Source organism: Balaenoptera physalus (genome assembly GCF_965194825.1).
Source record: "Balaenoptera physalus genome assembly, chromosome: 11".
NCBI lineage: Eukaryota > Metazoa > Chordata > Mammalia > Artiodactyla > Balaenopteridae > Balaenoptera > Balaenoptera physalus.
The window spans coordinates 32,623,073-32,642,226 of NC_138896.1; the positions used below are offsets into that span (position 1 = coordinate 32,623,073).

Sequence of the window (19,154 nt, forward strand, 5' to 3'; positions counted from 1 at the left end):
CAAAAGGGGGTGTTGGGTGGCTCTGAGAGACCTAGGCTCAAAGCTTGGGTCCCCCTCAACTCTGGGCTCTTTGGCATCCAATTGCAAGGCCAGTTATTTGGGGCGGGGAGGGGGCAGCTCTGTAGGTGGTGAGGTAACTGGAATCAGGGGTGGGCGACAGGGGCTCTTCGAGCCCGGAGAATTGGCCAGCTTGCCCTCTCAGCCCTCGTCAGCATCCTGCCCTGAAGCCCTGAGGGGCGAGCCACCACTCCAGCCCCGCCCCTCCCCGGGCCAGGGACCCTGCGACCGAGAGCCTGCGGAGGGAAAGCTAACACAATCACAGCGCGGGGCGGGGGCGGCGGGCGGCAGTGGGCGATAACCCGGGGGAGGACTTTAGCAACAGGCAGCTCGGCGGGGGCGGGGCGCAGAAGCTGACACCACCTCGGGTCGCACACGTCGGGGCGCCCGGGAGGGCAGCTCTGGCGACGTGAGGGGCGGGTCTTGAGCCGGGGGCTCAGAGGCCTGGCGGTACCCTGATCACGCCGCTTAGCAGCTAGTTAAAAAGACTGAACGTACATTCGTGGTGCGACGGCCGCGGAGGCGGGTCCAGGGGTCGGGGACAAAGGGGAATGTGGTAGATGGGGGTCCCGATACAGTGATAAACCTGCGACAGGGGCCCGGAAACACGATCCTCGTGCTCTCCTGGGCGGGGGGCCGCTAGTTTGCTGTCCGGAGAGTGCATGAAGCGTGCGTGCAGCTATGGGTGGGGGTGTGTGTGTGTGTGTGTGTGTGTGTGTGTGAGAGAGAGAGAGAGAGAGAGAGGGGGCGCCTGTTAGTCGTGGCAAGGTGAACCCCAGCCCCCCCACCCTCAGAGCCTGTGCAGGTAGAAGGGAGGGTACGTGGTGGGATGCACGGCGGAACCAAGTGGAAGCGGAGGTCTAGGAAGGTTCCCATAGTCCTTTGGGCTTCATTGCCCTTCTTCCCCCACTGCTTCTTAACTATTCATTTGGGGGGCTGGGGCCATTCAAGCCCAGGGGCTCCCTAAGCTGGGAAGCCCACTGGGTGGTGTGAGAAACCATTTGGGATATTTGAGGGATGTGGTCCTCAGGCTGGGAGCCTCTCCCTTAGGGAGAAGAATGCTTTAAAATTTTCAGAGGCTGACCCCACCAGTCCCAGGGGGCACCTCTGTCCCTAATGGGAATAATGCAAACTTTGGGGACGTGCCCCCCAACTTAAGAAGAGTGATTTGCCACACTCCTTGTTACCAAGGACTGCCCATGGGGGTGGGCTGATTCCTGCCCTATGGGTTGGAATCTCAGTGGAGTTTGGGGTGGGGTGGGATGGTGTTCGGGCCCTCCTTAGAGGTCTATGCTTCCATCCTCAGGTACCAAATCAACCCAAGGACAGCAGGGGATACAGCATTATGCTCCCACAGCCAGGGGCCCCCATATCCTCCCTAAGCATGGTCCCCTCCCCTGGCCACCCAATATAGACACATTGCCACAGCTCTTTCTGCCCACCCCAGTAGCCCAGACCCCCCCAACCACTGCCTGGGCAGACAGCACCACCCCTCCCCAGAAAAGGAGATCTAAGCAGGGCAGAGGAGAGAAATAGCAAAGGAGGGTCCTGGGCCCCTCCACAGAGAGGAACCCTGGCTTTTCCTGGGATTGGAGGGGCCTGCCCCTCTTGGCTGGGGGAGCAAGGGTTAAGGTACCAGCATGGCTCAGAGTCTCCACTATTCCCCCATGTGCTGGGCAGGACTATTCCCCTTTTCCCCACAACTGGAAACGCAAAGGAGATTGCTGGGTTCGGGATGCTAGCGGCGGGGGTGAGTGTTGAATGGTTATTGCTGTGACCCAAGCTGCCTTAAGTGGGTGGGGGGGGGGGTCTATTCATTACTGAGAATTTACTAGAGCATTTTTCACTGACTCAGGTTCCTGTCCCACAGAGAAAATACTGGTCCTCTGAGGAGGACCCCACTTGCCATGAACAAATCCACCGGCCCACACACACACTTAGGCACACACACCATGAGCTCACTGACATGTACACACAGCACACAGCCCCACTGGCCACGAACTGCCTTCTCTTAAGAAGCCCACCCAGTCTGAGTTCCTGGGGCAGAACACTGCCCCCATTTGAGTGCTACAGCCTTGGATAGATTTGGGGGAGTGGGGGAGTCCTCAGGCTCAGAGAGGTTCAAACTGAGTTCAGGGTCTCTGCCTGTAAACCAGTTTTGTTTAGCTCACACAGTGATTTTTCTTTAAAAAGTTGTTGCTTTTAAAAAATTAGAGGCCACTAATTAAAAATTGTGAGATTTCACTTAAAAATTGGAAGATACTGGCAACAATTGGCTGAGCTGAGGATGGTGGTCCCTCTGTTTACCACAATCCCCACAAGTACCCTCTCCCTGACACTGCTTGGCTCCTGTTGACATGTGAGTTGGTGACATATCACATCTCCATGGTCAGTGGTCACCAATGCCAGTACCTGCCCTGCCTGTGAGCCTGACCCCAAGGATTCCACCAATACCACTGAGGACAGGGTTTTGAGCACCTGCTTTCTCACCGGAACTCTTACTCCGCCCATCTAATCCCCAGAGCTGCTATGGGATGCTTGGGGCCATGTGGGATTGAGAGGTTGGGGTCTCTGGAGAGACAGGGTCCAGCCATTTCAACCAACCCCAGTACTCTGGAGTGACCCCCACCTGGACTCTGGGATGGAGAAGGAAGGAGAGTCTGACTCATAGACAACTTCCTTCTTCCTAGATAGAGCGAGGAGGGGCCAACCAGAAAGGACAGTAAATAGTAAATAGACCAATACACAGACTAAAACGCTTTAAAACTCCCATCAAACAAGACCTCAGTTATTCGGCATTGGTGGGGTTTTTAATATGCTTTTGTAAATTAGATATTCTGATTAATCCATTTAATGCAGATAATACTGGGATCTACTTCCTAGGCTATTATGAGGATTAAACAAGTTATTTTTGTAAAGTGCTTAGATCACTGCCTGGCACATAATAAGCTCTGTGTGCCAGTGACTGTTAAATAAAATAAATTAATTAATAATTGGAAGCCACCACTACATGCAGGGTGTGACTTTAAAGTATGAAAATATCATTTTCCAATACAACAAAGAGTGCTGCTTCTTTTCAAAGACGACCTTGGGGAGGCTATGTGCTTTCCCCAAGCAGGGTGTCATTTCTTGAAACACTCTGACCTCTTCTTTGGGAAACCCAAAGGAGCCTGACAACACTCCAGGTCCCTACCCAGCCTGGGACCTAGAGACAGGCACCCCAACTCCAAACCATGCAGGGCTCTGCTGAGCTTCACATGAACTTGCTCCAACACACGTGGCTTCAAATGGCCTTAGATGTTCCAAAAGTCAAAACTACCCTCAAGAGGTCATTCCTAGATGGAGAGGGTGCTCTTGGCCCAGATATCCTCAAAAAGAAACAGATTTTGGAGAAAGGAGAGTGGTGGGTGCAGGCTTAGCTCACACGGATGAGACATCCATGAGAACAGTTTGGCTCAGGGCACTGCCCACCCACTATGGCATCCCTAGGCTGGGGCAGGGGCCCTGAGATAATCTTAATATTATCAAGATCACTTCCTGTTAGTTCAGAGCTTTATGGCTTATAAGACAGTATCTCCTCCACTACAGAGGACACGTAAAAGGATGTCCCCCAAAGGACAAAATGTTTTGAATCATGATCTTACTTTGAAGGACACACCCTCTCCCACAGTTATCAGTTCTGGTGTGTGTGTGTGTGTGTGTGTGTGTGTGTGTGTGTGTGTGTGTGTTTGAAAATTCAGCCACTTTGGGGTTGCTAAACAGGATTCCCCACCTCCAAAAGCTTTAGAAACAGTAATATGTGTTTAATGCTAAAATGAGGCTGAAGCTAGTGCCATCATCTTTGATATGTCACAAGGCACTTTGGGATCTTAGAGTACCTCACGGTGCTGGTCACTGAGTGGGAGCTGTGCTCAGGGTCGGGTAGTGGAACCCTCTGGAAGGAAATGCCGGATAACAGAGTGCTTGGTTTCATCTAATCCCAGATAACAGGGGCCCTTCCCCCACTGCTGCTGACTTTTAAGAGTGGCTGGTGGACAGACTCCCCTTCATTTCAGCCCCTGCCACTAGCTGGAGAGGACGGAAAGAGGGCCAGAGGGTAGCAGGGAGAGAGGGGGGCAGTGCCAGAAGGCGGGGAGTAGGGCTACTGTCCATCCCACCCCCTCACCTTTGTGCTTTGTGTTTTCCCTCTTTTCTTGAGGGTCTACCCTGACCCTCCTCTACCTTCTGCCACCGCAGGATGCAGAGCCACACAGAACATCCCGGAGGGCAACAGAGGCTTGGACTTGAGGAGGTTCAAAAATGAGCAGTCAGGATGGGGGTGGGCCCGAGTCTGGCTTTCATTCCTCGATGGAGAGGGTGCTCTTGGCCCAGATATCCTCAAAAAGAAACAGATTTTGGAGAAAGGAGAGTGGTGGGTGCAGGCTTAGCTCACATGGATGAGCCATCTATGAGAACAGTTTGGCTCAGGACACTGCCCACCCACTACGGCATCCCTAGGCTGGGGCAGGGGCCCTGAGGCCTCCACCGCAACCAGAGACAGGAGTTGAAGGGAGATGAGTTGGGAGTGAAGCAGACATCAAGAGAGGAAGGAGGGAGAAAGAGGAGTCAGGATGATAGTAGGTACATAGGAAACTACCAAGGACTGCCCAAACATCTTTCTGACTCCCTAACACACACACACACATGGACACTCATACACACCCACACACACAGGACTGCAGCACTGTGCAACTTCAGTGGATGCCATTCACATTAGGGTCTATGTAAATGGCAGCGCAAAGCCTGAGCATCTATCCGTGGCAACCCTGCCACGTGCACAAATGCTCATACATAAGCACACTCATACTCATAAGTGTACCTGCATGCACACAAGCACACACACAGACGCAACCTTACTGCAATAAACATTTTGCAAACCTTCAGGCCTCCTCCCCTCCTTCCCTCCCTATACAGGTACTGCCCTTCTTGGAGCCATCTTCACCACTGCCGCATTCCCCAGGGGAACAGAGGTGCTGGCTGACATGGGCAGGAACGAAGAAAGAGAACGTTGGGGGTCCCTGCAGTGACAGGTTGGGTGCTGAGAAACAGGCAGAAAGAGCATAAGCAATCTGGCATCCTGATCCCCCACCCATCTCCAGATCCCCATCTGATCAGCCTACCAGGTGCTCTGTTGCTCTGTCTTCACCACCGCCCCTGGGGGGCAAAAAGATTGGCTGAGCACCCACAGGAAGGAGTCACCCTCTGAGAGGGGCAGTGGTGGGACTGCTGTGTCTGGAATTCGTCCTGAGCTCACAGGTCCTACCTCATCCTTTACAACCACCCTCTCTGCCACTGCTACTGGACGGGGTCCTTTCACCCCGAGGCTCCAGCTCGCCTTGAGAGGCAGATCCCAGGCCCCTGTTCATACTTGCTCAGCTCCTAAGGAGCTGAGCCAGGCAACCAATCCCACCAGCGGATGATGGCACATATGCCTTGGGGGAGGGGCAGCCTACAGTGGATTGAGCTCCAGGCCTCCTGGGTTGAGATGTGGGAGGGCAAGGACTCTGTCCTCTGTGACAATGGCATGGGAAGCGCTCACTGGGTCACAGGGCTGCTTCCTCCCGTACCACTGAGTGTAGAGGCACTTTCCCACCAAGCCCCAAATCTGGCTGGCCAGGTCCCCGTCTCACACACAGGGCCACACGCCTTGCCCCACGCGGATAGACAGACACACAGCACACCAAGAGGGACCCAGTCCCCTGGCACTCCCCTCAAGGCTGGACCAGGCCCAACTATGCCAAGAGATCACAGATTAAAAAGAATAAGCCCCATTCCAGACTGACTCTGACCCAGCATGCCTCTCCCTGACACCTTGGTTTCCACTGGACTCTGGACTCACTGGTGGCTCCAGCCCAGGGCCCCTGTCCTGTCCCAGAAACTGCACCAACAGCCCCATCCCTCCCTGCACCATTTGGCTGGCACCAAGCAAAGGGAGATGATGGGGGGTGAGGGGCGGGGCGTTACAGTACGTTGGGCCAACGTTATAGGGGGCTGTATTGCATGATGGGGAGGGACAGGGTGTATGAGTGTGTGATTATTGCGTCCTGGGAAGGAACCACGGTCTCTGCCTGCTCCCCACCCCCCCCCACCTGCCCCCTCCAGGAGGGGGGGGGCCCAGCCTAGGTCTTGTGCGTGAAGCGGGCCCACACCTGCTGCAGCTGTGACCGCGAGATGCGGAGCACCGAGGGCACGAGTCTGTGGTTGCCGGCGGCCAGGGGCGCGTGGCGCCGGTGGGGCGCCCGCACGGGGCTGCTCTCCGCCGAGCGGCTGCGCTGAATGAGGGAACCGGAGGAGCCGCCGCCGCCAGGGTGAGGGTAATGCTCGGTCTCCAGCGTGGAGGAGGAGAAAACAGAGGACGCCAGTCGTCGCAGGGGGCTGTACCGCGGGAGGGAGTGCCCCGAGAGTCTGTCCTCCTCCAACTGAAAGAGACCAAGAGAGTGGAGGGAAAAGAGGCGTCAGGCACAGACTCGACAGCTCCGTCTCGGGGGGCCACCCCACCGCTGACAGCCCCTGCGGCACCGGCGTCCCGGGCAGGTCGGCAGGGTCCAGCAGGGTGCAGAGGGGTGCAGACTGTAGTACTTTCCTGCCTCACAATCTAGGCTCCGGCCTCCAATGCCCTTTCCCGGCCTCCTCCTCACACCATGGTCTCCTTGCAGAGACCTTGGTCACTCACTTTCTCCAGGATGCCTTCCTGGCTTACATAGCTCGGGGTTCCCTCTGGGCTGGGGAAATCCTGCCCCCCAGGAAGGCTGCTCTAAAATGTATTAGCATCTGTGCACCATCTGTCTTCCCGGCTGGACTCCATGCCCTTCATGAAGTCTAGAGAACACCAGCTACAAGCCCTCTGGGGTGGCACTCCTGCCCCCATGACAGGGGCAATCAGGGTCTCAGTGGCAACGTAGCAGAGGGTAGGACTCTGAGGTCCGACTACTTATGTTTGAATCCCAACTCCACCACTTACTACCTGGGTGACCTCAAGCAAGTTACTTTACTTCTTCATGCCTCAGCTTCCTCATCTGTAAAATGGGGGTAACTATGGTTCCCACATCATAGGACCTTTGTAAGGATCAGATGTTATAATATGCAAAGCCCTTAGAACAGTGCTGGCCATGGTGTAAATGCTGTGTCATGTGAACTGTTTTATTACCCTTTAAATCACTCTTGAGAATGAAGAAAGAGATAGAGGACTAGGGGGTGGAGGAGTCGATCGAAATCATTTCTCCAAGGTGGCTTTTTCCCTGTCCTCTGCAAGGTCAAGCGGCATGGCAGGGTGTGGCCGCCTCACTTGGCCACCGTTGGGAAGAATCCCGCCTGTGCCCTGCTGCCCTCGTGCCCTCAAAGGGAAAAGGGAAAGTGGGGCTCAGTGTCCCAGGCTTATGGGGATGGAAATGGTGACCTGGCTGTCATCAGATGTTTCCCATCCTGACCCCTAGCTCTTCCTGGGACTGAGGCCAGTTTACATAGCTTTAGGCGGGGCCAGTGAGGACTGGCTGGGCCAGCTGCTAGAGGGCTGAGGAGGAGGGGGCCCCTGAGGCCATTGAATGGGGGTCCAGGGACCCAGCATGGAACCTCCAGCAGAAAGGCGAGGAGACAGAATATTCTGTAGGATCGTCTTTGCCCTCACTCTGCTTTCCCTTCCAGCTTCTTTGTGTCCAAGTCTAGGATCCTTCTGAACCAGTCCTGTCTGCACTGAGGGTTAGGGGTCCCAGGCCCACCTGGGGATACTGAGGGCCAAAGGTACCCACAGTTGCCCACAGCCCCTCTCACAGCACATGCGGGTGGCTCAAGTTCAGCATCTCAGCCAGAGTTTGGTCAGCTGCCAGAGGGATTTAATCCCAGCGTGCTCCTGCCCTTTCAGGCCAGGTACTTCTTGTGGCCACCTCCCTGTCCTCAGTGCCCCACTGAAGTGTCATGTCTCTGAGGCCACCCCAGCTTCCCAGGCAGGCTGGCTCCCTGTTCCTAGCAGAAGAAAGTTCTCTGTTATCTCCCTATGTCCCTTGACTGTAAACACCGTGTCTCCACGTTTGCATCCCCACCCCACCCCCTTGACTGTAAGCTCCGATTCATCTTTGTCCCCCAGCCCCTCGCACACGTGGCAGGGAAATGCTCTAGGGGCTGCCAAACAAATGTCCATGTACTCAGGGAATGTTGACCCGCTGGGTTATCAGCCAGAGACAACCTGGAAGGAGGGTAAACATCCCTCCCCCAAATCACACACTCTGTCCGCTGCTCTCTCCTCTGCCCTGGCTTTTCCGGTCACTTCTAATTTGCACCGTAAATTCCGGAGAGAAGAAAACAAGGTGTGTGTAAGAAAAAAATTGAAGTATCATGCTCTGCACACCAAAGAACAATAGATGCTCTAAAACTGCCTGCTTCCACATTATCCTCGTCCCGGCTCCCCACGGGGGTAGGTGACAGAGTTGCAGGTGCTCCTATCTTAGGAGCTGTTAGGAGGAAGTTCACACATCAGACACCAAGCAGACGGAGCTGGGACTAGGAGGGGCTTCCTTGCAGAAAGGCGGCAGGGTGGGGTCCCTATAGAGACTTCCTGCCTGCCCTGAGCCGCTTAATCTAGTTACATTACAGGATGGGGGGAGTTCCACAAACTGTGATTCCAGTGTGCAGCCAGCTTTGGATCCCCCACCCAGGCTGGGCTCAGGACTCTTTCCAGACCAAAAGAAGGAGAACATGTGCCAGTCCATTCCTCCCTCTTCCCCTGCCCTTGGCGAAGGAAGGAGTCAGCTTCACCCTGCTGTACTGAAATACTCCAAGACATGTCCTGCCCCATGTGCTCACACCCAGACACACACAGAGACTGCACCACACACAATGACACGCCCACAGGCACACCTGCTGCCACAGTCCAGCCAGCAGGCGCGCACACATGTGTGCATGCAACACACACACACCCCCCCACAAAGGCTCTTTCTGATCCCGCACAAGTCATCTGCTCTCTCTGGCCTGTGTTTGCTCCTCTCTTAAACACACAGGCCTCAGACTGTGTGGCTCCGGGCACAGCCCTGGAGCCAGCTGCCTGGATTCAAATCCTGCTTCTACCACTTAGCAGCTGGTGGCCCTGGGCTAAAGACTTAGCTACTCTGAGCCTCAGTTTCCTTACCTTGTAAATGGGGATGGCCTCTGCACAGTATTGTTGTGAGGAATACACGTGTAGAATATGGAATTTCGGGAGCAGTGCCAGCTGTTATATCCTCATTAGAACTATCATGTACTGTGATGATTACCCTGCCAGCTGTGACGTTCTAGGCTTCCATGGATCTCCACACACTCGCAGACCCACTACGCGCTCTACACAGACACTCCGACGTGCACCCACATGCGTGCGTACACACACGGACACGCCCACACACCGCTGCACTCTCTTGGGTAAGCTGACACTGACATTCTATGGCACACATGCAGCCATGGAATGCTGACCAACCTCCCTCTGTACAGTGTGGGGAAACCAAGGCCCGCACACACCTAACATCCCCTCCAGACTCACACGACTCATCAGCTCATCGCTCACTGAGACAGGCAATGCCCGCCCTTGTCACGAGCAGGACCTGAGCCCAAGACTGACTGTACGACAGGCCTGAGCCTGCTCCCCCAAATCTCTCCTCAATCCCTTGGCTGGAATTCCCCAGTGTGAGGCTGACTCCTAGGACAAGGGGGGTTGCATCTGAAGGCGAGAAAAACCTCCCAGATAGCTCAGCACCCCGATTCTGAGACCCACTTGGCCTACAGTCACCAGGAAGGGACTGGAAGAGCCCAGGTCCAGAACTTGGCCTCCTGATTTTAATTCTGGGCTTTCTCTCCACCCCACACCACCACCACCTGTCTCCTTTCCTCCACTCTGCACCTGCCAAGAGCACAACCGATTGTGTGTCTGATCTCTGATGCCTCCGGTCCCCGGCACAGAGTAGATGCGCGGTAAGTAGGGAATGACTAGGTGATGAATGAATGCGTGAATGAATGAGAGGGGAGCAAGGGAGCCCAAACGGATCTTGCTCCTTCTCCTGCTTCCCAGGGCTGGTTCTGGTGGGCACAGTGTCCAGGTCAGCAACACAGCCATGCTGCCCACATCCTGCCCCAGCTGAACCTCCAACTCAGGCTGGCTAGGACCTCTCTGGGTGGAAGCTCATGGTCCCCACTTTTTGAGCCCCCAATTTTCCAGTGTCCAGGGCAAGGCCAGAACGAACACTCCTCAGGATCTTGGGTCAGAGTTTGTCTCTTCTACACACAGGGATGGGGCCTAAAGACAGCCCTGCTTGGAGCTGCCTTCTCCAGAGCACCTGCGATCTCCCAGCCAGACCTCCCGATTCTGAGCACACAGCGGAACTGGCCCCGGCCCTGCACCTGGCATCTCCCAGAGCCTTGTGCGTGCATGCCCCCAACATGGGACAGTCCAGTGGAACGCGGCACAGCCCCTGAGCCCTCTGGCATCACCTCCTTGGCTCTCCCCAGTCCTCTGAGGGAGCACAGACCCCATTCAGCACCCAGGGTGAGTGTTGGAGCCACTTCCTGGATCAGAGGTCAGCCTCTACCCCACACAGAGAAGCCAGGCCAGGCCAGCGGCCTTCTGCCTATTCTGACACCCCATGTTTGCCAGAAGAAAATAACCAAAATACCATGAGACATGCTGCGGACCCTCACCCTGGCATTTATGATGCAACCACCATCTGGCCCCTCCCTGCCCGTCCTGCCTTGTCCCCCAGTCCTCCCACACAAGAAGGTGCCATGGCAGCCTGACCAGGTCCACCCAGGGCCCCCAACATGCCCGCCCCTGTGCCCAGTTTAGGGTCCCTGCTGCCCTGGCTCCTTTTCTCCCCATCACTGTCTGAGCGTCCTGGTCCTCAGGGCTCACCCCCCACATGGAGCCTACCCTGACCACAGGACATCCCCTGCTGCCCTCACCCCCTTTCAGCAGCTCCTTTGCTGACTTCCAGGAGCCCTTTCCCCAGGTGTTCCACGCTCTGACCCCTTCATCTCACTCTTTTTCAAGGGCTCTCTTTCCTTTCACCCCTCCCCTCCCAGGTGTGAATGTTTCCCAGCTCTGCCTTCACCCTTGGCTCTCCCCACCCTCTTGGGTGTCCTCTTGGGTGACATCATCCACTCCTGTGGACTACAAGACCCCCAAATCCATATCTCCTGCCGAGATCTCTCTCCTGAGCACTGATGCCTCCACAGTGGACATCCCACAGGTACCACGAGGTCATTGCATCCAAATCTGAGTTGATACTCCTTTCAAAACCACTCAGTGACGGCACCGCCACCCACCCAGAACACCGGCATCAGTGGAGAACCCCTCTGCTCCGTCACAGCTCCCTCAGTCCTCAGCCAACACCTCTCGGCTCCATCCACCTTGCCCCGAATCCAAAGTCCCCACCCTGGTCCAAGCCACCAGGGCACTCTCCTGCTGGCGCCTGCCATGTGGCCTTCCTGCTGATAGTTTTGTGCCCCTTCAATCCATTTTCCACACAGCAGCCAGAGGGATCCTTCAAAAGTACCAATGTCATCATGTCGCACCCCTGTTTAAAAGCCTGCGGTGGCTCACCAAGCCTTCAGAATCCAGCCCCAACCCCAAGGCCCTCCCAGACAGGGCCCCAGGACCCACCTCGCAGCCTCATGTGCTGCAAAGTGCAAGCAGAGCAGTGCTTTCTGATTGCCACCTCTGGGCCTTTGCACACCCTGTCCCCTTGGCCTGGGAGGTCTTTCTCCTGCTTTGTCACCTGGCTGACACCACCCAGAATGCAAGACTCACCTCAGACCTGGGAGGGTACTTCCTCTGGGAAGTCTTGCTGCCCGCATAAGGTTGGTTTCAGACCCCTTAAGCCTGTCTCCCTTCATCAGAGCTGCAACAGTTGGGTGCTAGTCGGCAGCCCCCAGGGAGCACATGGGAGCACTCCCGGCTACGTGCCAGGACTGTGGGCGCCGGGGGTGGGGAGTGGGGTGCAAGCCCAACCTTACCTGCCTCTGCGGGCCCGTGGGATCCGACTCTCTCCGTCGAGGGCGGGGTCCGGAGTGCAGGGGAGAATGGGAAGGGCTGCCGGGCGTGGGGGGCTGTGATGTCTCTGACCGGCCATCGGCCTGGTTCAGCTGGGGTGGCAGGGGCTGAGCCGGCGTGAGCCGCAGGTCCTCCTCGGCCAGCGTGTGCATGCCGCGTGCCCGGGGCCGGACGGCGGGCTCCGGCCCTGGCCGCCGACGCTCCTCGCCCTCCTCGGGCAGCGGCCGCAGCTCCTCGGGCTCCTCGTCCGTGGTGCCCGACGTACTAGGCTCAGCCCCCGGGGGGAAGTCCTTCAGCTCTGTCTCCTTGTCAATGATGACCCACTCCTTGCTGTCGAAGTCCTCCTCCTCGGCCAGCGGCACCGAGCGGAAGGCATTGCTCAGGGCCTCCTGTTCCACGGAGGCTGACACGTCCATGCGGCCGCTAGCCTGCCGGTCGGCGTGGCCTGTGTCCACTGACAGCATCTGGGCCGGCTGCGAGGAACAGGCCTGGCGCGAGGGTGAGCCGGGCAGATCCATCCGTGACCTGCAAAGCCACCCAACGTGGGGCTCAGTGCCCGGCCTCTCTGGACCCCCGAGGACCCCAAGGAGGTGGCAAGGTGGAGCCTGATGCCTGAGACCCCCTGACCACTGCACTTCTCGCACCCTGGGCCAGGCTCAGCCACTTCCTGGGTTGCCACCCTCCAACCTCAGTCCCTGCAAAGATCTCATTCATTCATTTAGTCATTCATTCAACACACATTTTTGAATGCCTACTGTGTTCCAGGAATCTAAACGGGCAAAAAGTAAAATCTGGTTCTTGTGCCCAAGGAACACTGTCCTCCAAACCACCCCCAAGAAACTGGATCTTCTGATCTTCCTAAAGGCAATCTGATGCTGGCCCAGCCAGGGCTCCCACCCCACGCGGGCTCTCTCCCGCTGCACCCAGGGCAAACACACCCACCTGGCCCTCGAGTTTGCTGATGGTTTTCTAGCCTCTTTTACCACCACCCTTCAAGCCTACCTGGCTGGTTTCACCACCTCCAACAAACTCCAGTGACTCCCAGCCCAGGACAATGTCCACATGCCTTAGTTTGGCATTCAAGGCCCCTGACGGCCAGCCAAAGGCCCCATTTCCCCCTTCCCCTAGCCAGACCCATCTCAAATTCACTTGCTTTTCCCCAAATTGCTCACACCTCTGTGCCTTTACGAATGCCACGCCCCACACACAGCCTGTCCTCCCACCCTTTGCTGTCCACCCCAGCTCCATGTCACCTCCTGCAGGGAGCTGTTCCCTCCTGCATTGATGGGGGTTAGTTTGCCTTCCCAGCGCTGCCTGTGTCCCTTCTCGTCACAGAGAGGAGCACGTGTATGTTTACAAATCTCCCGCCCCAGTAGACTGCGAGTTCTGCCAGGCAGGGGCTGGGTCCCTTCTGACTTTTGCTTCTGGGACCCTGATCCTACCTGGGGACATCTCTTTCATCGTTATCTTAACCTGTGCTGTGAATCTCACGTTACTTGCAGAGGTTCTCAACTGGGGAGTACCAGCCCCAAGGTGAGGGTATTCCTGGTTGTAGGATGCCATACAAGGAAGAATTGTCCTCTCCCAGATGCCAGGGTGCCCCCCTGAGAACCACGGAGGCCTCACTCACACTCAGGCTGTGGACAGGGGGTGGACTGCCATCCTCCCCACCCGCATCGAGCCTGTGAGGGGAGGGGTGCAAGATCAAAGCCTCCTGTGGGGCTTTCTCAACATCCTCCTACCCCAGCCTATGTGGGACCTGCCAACTCCAATCTGCACAACATTTTTATCAATTTGTTCATAAGGCTTAAAATAAAAACCCCGGAGGGAGGTCACCCAGGTCTTACATTCATACTCCCATGTAAGTGGCTAATGTCACTTCCTTTCCCAAGAGCATGGTTTGTTTAAATGGATGTGAAGGAGAGAGGAAGCCAGAGGAAGAGAGGGGCCGAAGATTGTGGGGGGAGTGGGAATTGAAGAAAGCAGGGAGGTGGGACCCCCTGATCCCACCAGCTTCATATGTTCTCCTGCTCCCAAGTGCCCCAGAGCACCCTAAACCCTTTTGCCCTGCCTGAGATCCTGAACCTTCCAGAAAATCTCTCCTCGGCCCTCTCCTCTCCCCAGCATCCCTGAAACAAGGGTTCAGTCTGAGCCAAACCAAAGTGCTCTTCAGGACTGTCTTTGCTCAGGGCATTTCCCACCTCCCTTCTCCCCTCGTATCCCTTCCAAACTGCCCCTCCTCATTCCTCCCTGTTTCCTGGACCCTCTGGGCGACCATGGATGAAAATGTGGTCTTCTGTCCCGGGTAGTTCAACCTGTGAGACTGTGAGTGTGGTGAGGGTGTGTGTGTATGAGTGTGTGAGTGTGATGGGCATGTGAAAGTGAGTGTGTGTGAGTGTGTGGACGTGAGCGTGAGAGTGTGCGTGTGAGTGTAGTGTGTGTGTGTATGAGTGTGTGAGTGTGGACGTGAGTGTGAGTATGAGTGTGGGAGTGGGAGTATGAGTGTGGGAGTGGGAGTGTGTGTGGATATGAGTGTGTGTGTGAGGGCTGTCAGCTCCCTCGGGACAGGGCCTGCGTCTCTTTGTCCTGGGGTCACCACAGGGATTGGCACAGGGCTGCCCTGACTCGGGCGTCTCCACACCCCAGAGGGGCACTGTGCCCATCCCAGAGGTGGCGTGCAGTTTGGGACAGAGTCCAGAGAGGGGTTCCCGGCTGAGGTGGGTCATGAGGAGTCAGGGACCTCCTACCCCAGGGCTGGGCCACAGGAAGAGACCTCTTTCCTGGTGCAGAGAAGGCCCCAGCCTTGCTGTGAGGTAAAGCCCCACCCAGAGCCAAGGGAGGTGGGGTCATGTCTCCCACCCGAGGTTGTCCCACCCATCAGATCTAAGGTGAGGATGGGGCCCTGGTCCCTAGCGGCCATCAGCCACCCAAGGTCAACCAGCCACCCTCTCATCCCCCATCCTAAAGGCTCACTTTGACTCTCAATTCTCCAACACTCCCACCCACCAACCAGGTCCCTCCCTGACGTTCAGATCCCTGAGGCCTGACCCCCAAAACTTGGTCTGTCTTCTCCTCAGGCACTCCCCGAATCCTTCTCCAGGCCCCTCCCCCAGAGCTGAAGGGAGCCTCACCAGCTGCTCTGTGGCATCTGTAATTAGTCCCCAGGGAAAGAGGTTCTGGAAGCACGCCCACCTACCATCTCAGCTCTCGCCTCCTCCTACACCTTCCTCCAGCCCCACGCCCCTCCGTGGTCTGAGCTGGGCCCTCTGCATCCCCCACCCCCTCTCCAGGCTGGTCACTGACTCAACTGAGTCTGACCCCAGGCCCAAGTAGAACCCTCTTAACGCTTCCAGGGTCCCCCCACCTCTGCCTGGAATCTGAACTTTCCTCCAGACCAGCCGTGTGAAGGTGGAGGGGACCAGGGGCCCCTGACCATCCCCCTGGCTCCAGACCCACCTCCTCTCATGCAGTTCCACCCGCCCATCCACCGTGGACAGCCTCTCCGACTCAGGGCTGTTGACCCTCCGGTAGTGCAGAGAACGGACTGGGGTTGTCGGTGAGTCTGGGGGGGCGCGCACCGGGGAGCTGGGGACCCCCGCAACTCGGCTCTGCTCCTCCTCCACCACACAGGGGGTCTGCAGGACAGGGGAGCTCCATGAGTGGGGCTGACAGGGCAGCTGTGGGCAGGTGATCTTCTGGGGTGAAGGAGAGAGAGGGAGGTCCGAGCACTGGGATGCCGGTGATCCTGGGATGGGGCCGGGCCAGGCAGGCAGCGCGAGCAGGCAGGCGGCTGGGGAGAGGGGCCCACGGGTGGGGAGCAAGGTGGGAGGGGGAAGGCCACCCGCGTCCCCCTCCGCAGCTGCAGTTACTTTGCCAATGTTGATCCGGAGTTTGTTCCGGTTGACATCTGTCTCCTCCCAGACTTCAGCCTCAGGACCCCCAGGGTGAGGGACGAGGTGGGGGCTGGAGCCCGGCCCCTCGGGGGGCCGCCCCGGCAGGATTGGAGGTGCGTTCTCCTGGTCACTCAGGTGCTCGCCCTGCAGCACATCCTCGGTGTTTTCCCGGAGCAGGTCGCCGGGCACCGGCGTCACGTTGACCACCCTGTGGAGGCCAGGAGGGGGCCGTGGGCAAGGCTGGCAGGGGTGCCCTCTCCTCTAGCACAGGCCCTGGAGACCACCCGCCACCCATGAGAGTGGGCACAGGCAAGGTCCGGCAGGGTCGGGGCGTCCGTAGGCCCATCTCCATCCCTGGCTCGCAAACCCTCTGGGACCAGACCACCCTCAGGTGGCTCAGGTGGTCAGAGGGCTGAAGGGCAAGTATGGCACCACCTGGCTCTGTTTATGTAGGAGATCTCGATGCTCTCCGGCCCTGCCAGCTCCCCACTACATTTCGCTGGCTGGCTTCCTTGAGACTAGGAAATGGGTCTAAATAAAGAATCACTTTGGAGTTCCTGGACCAATGTCTTTACAGACCCGGCACCTCATGTGCTGGCAAGTCCTGTGGAGTCTCCGCAGTGTGTCCTCTGGCTCACCCCTGGGGCTGGGTGGGGAGCCCTTCTCACTCTGGCCCCTCCCTGGGCCACTCTATCTTTGTGCTTTTCAGTTAGATCTGAAATCGTTGACCCATCGATTACAAACATCCCAGACTCAGCTGAGAGCACTTGGAGGGCAGGGGCTGCACATCTCTTCTCGAGCCCCCACAGGGCCTGGTGCCAGGGCTCAAGACCTGTTCGCTGAATGGATGCGTGTGACCACCAAGAAACAGACAGACTGTGGCGCTGCGGGAATCTCACTCAGGGTTCTCTGCTCCCCAGTAAGGTCAAGAACTCCAAATAAGGGTGCCCCCTCCATCCCCAGATTGAAGGTAGAGATGTGGCAGAACTTCCTGGGATTCAAGAACCCCGCTTTTGAGCACCAAGAACAGGAGAGACAGCCAGGTGTGTCCAGGTAGGAAGAGGAGGAGAGGGTGGCTTCTCAGGTGACACCTTGGGGCAGGGGTCGTCTGCCCCCCCATCACCCCTCCCAAGACTCACCCAAACATGGCTGCCGTCTGCCGGGTGTTCTGCTGGGGCGGGGTGGAGGTGCTCGTGGACAGGAGGGCGTCATTGCCCGCCTTCTCCCAGTCAAAGGCCTCGTTCTCGGCGATGCCCCGCTCCTTCATGCTGTTCTCAAACACTGACATGATCAGCTGCAGGGATGGGGTTGGTGGGAGGACAGAGAGGTGACCCAGGGGCTAGCCAGGAGGAGGGGGCAGTTGCTGGGATTGCAGGGGGAAGAGAGGGGCCTTCCAGGACAGGGATGGGCCACGAGGGGGGTATTGAAAGAAGGGCACATTGATTTTAAATGAAAACATGCACAAAGTATGCAAATCAGCATGCAAATTATCGTCTTGACTTAAGCTCCACTGGCTGGACACAAGCCCTTGGAGATCTGTCCCCTGATTACCATCCCCAGCCTCCTCTGCCATCTCCAGCAACTCAGCAGAAGCAGCAGCAGTAGTTTCCCAAACCCACCACCTGGGATCATGCCTCTGCACAGGCTGCTTCCTCTGCCTGCAGTGCCTTTCCCACTGTCCTCTCCACTCTGGAGCCTTCCCTGAATCCCCCGCCCACACGATTGGGCACAGAGCAGCGGTTTGAATTGTTCACAGGCCTATCTGCCACCTCTACACTTCTAGCAGCCAGCCCAGGGCCCAGCACAGGGTGTGCTCGAAGCTGTTTGGTCTGGGGGAACCCATGACGCTGAGCTAGGCCTGGGGGCCTTGGCCTCCCACTGCCCAAGTAAGGGATCTCTGCCAACAACCGGGTCCCTGGGTTCAGGAGGTGGCGGCCCCACAGACCTTTCCACTTCTGACTTAGCTCTCTCCAGAGGGTTCTCTCTGCTAGCACGACCCCCTTCACTGCGAGCCCACTGTGTGCCTGACACTATCTGTGCTCCCACATAGTGGATCCTGGGCAGAACATTCTCTGATCAGTGGGTCCCATAGGGGTGTAGTGATGGCGCCTTGGAAAGAGCACTGGACTTGGAGTCAGATGTGCCTGAGCCCTGCCCTGCTCCTAACCAGGCTGTCAGGCCTCAGTTTCCTCATCTATGAAATGGGGATAATCATCCCACTTGGCCTCCTGCAGCGTTTCAGTGTAAAGTCCTTGAAAGCACTTGGCTTCATTAATTGTTAAGTGCTGGAATAATAACATAAAGAACACGCAATATCATCAAAGGCTTGTTTTAAAGCTTAAATGAGTTAATGCAGGAAAAGTACTGAGAACAGGGTGAGCTCTTGATAAATCTTAGCTGTGACTACTGTTTACAAGAGCACAGAACAGTTTCTTTCGTGCGGTTGGAAGACCGGGGAAGGTGCTCAGGGCCAAGCCGGCAGGGGCGCAGGGCCTCAGCAGGATGGGTGGCGCTGGAGACAGTCACCCATAGAGAGACGTCGGGGGTGCAGGAGCAGGCAGGCAGGCTCCCACCTGGTAATCGGGCTTGGTGAAATAGTCAAGGCTGGCGATGTGGTCCAGGAAAAGGTGGAACTCGGAGGGCATGTGCTTCAGCAGCATCCGGTGCTCGTACTTCTCCTTGATCATCCCTACCTGCTCCTGGAGACAAGAGGGCACTGGGAGATGGAGCCCCAGCTGCCCCACACCCCCTCCCTGCCCTCAGACCCAGCTGTACTGCCCTCACCTTGTCCTTGATCTTCCTCCAAGGTAGCTGACCCACTGCAAACTCCACAAGCATGTAGAAGAGGGACCACAGGTCATCGTGGCGGCCCATCTCCTGGGGGTGGGAGCAGGGAGGGGGTCACCCATGGCTCCCAGGTCCTTCCCCGGGAGTGGACGCTGACCCTTCACTGAGGGACACCAGTCAGGGTGCCTATGGGCAGAGCTGGGGTCTCCCTGAAGCCACGGCTCCATTCCTGACCCGCCAACACACAGAATCCCACAGTCAAAAGTTCCGTGTGTGCTTTCTCATCCACAGAGATTTGTAGTGGGGACAGAGAGGAGGGGATCCCCAAAACAAGGAAGAAGGTGACGTCAAGGGGAGACGCCCTCTGAGCCCTC

The 19,154-nt window shown here is 57.2% G+C and overlaps 1 protein-coding gene and 1 long non-coding RNA gene across 3 annotated transcripts in view; one reads left to right on the top strand and one right to left on the bottom strand.

Moving 5' to 3' along the window:
• TTBK1 (tau tubulin kinase 1) overlaps positions 1-19,154 on the bottom strand; it is a 41,588-nt gene that overhangs the window by 11,761 nt on the left and 10,673 nt on the right. For both annotated transcript variants that reach the window (XM_082414059.1, XM_082414058.1), the window contains 6 exons: positions 18,778-18,870; positions 18,567-18,692; positions 17,133-17,287; positions 15,970-16,201; positions 15,557-15,735; positions 12,064-12,625 (listed from right to left, as the gene is read on the bottom strand). In XM_082414059.1, the coding sequence (XP_082270185.1) occupies positions 12,064-12,625; positions 15,557-15,735; positions 15,970-16,201; positions 17,133-17,287; positions 18,567-18,692; positions 18,778-18,870 (1,347 nt within the window). The remainder of the gene's footprint in view (positions 1-12,063; positions 12,626-15,556; positions 15,736-15,969; positions 16,202-17,132; positions 17,288-18,566; positions 18,693-18,777; positions 18,871-19,154) is intronic.
• LOC309638322 lies at positions 6,327-12,053 on the top strand. The gene is made up of 3 exons (XR_014251070.1): positions 6,327-6,404; positions 9,964-10,026; positions 10,340-12,053. It is a non-coding gene; the product is annotated as an uncharacterized lncRNA (long non-coding RNA).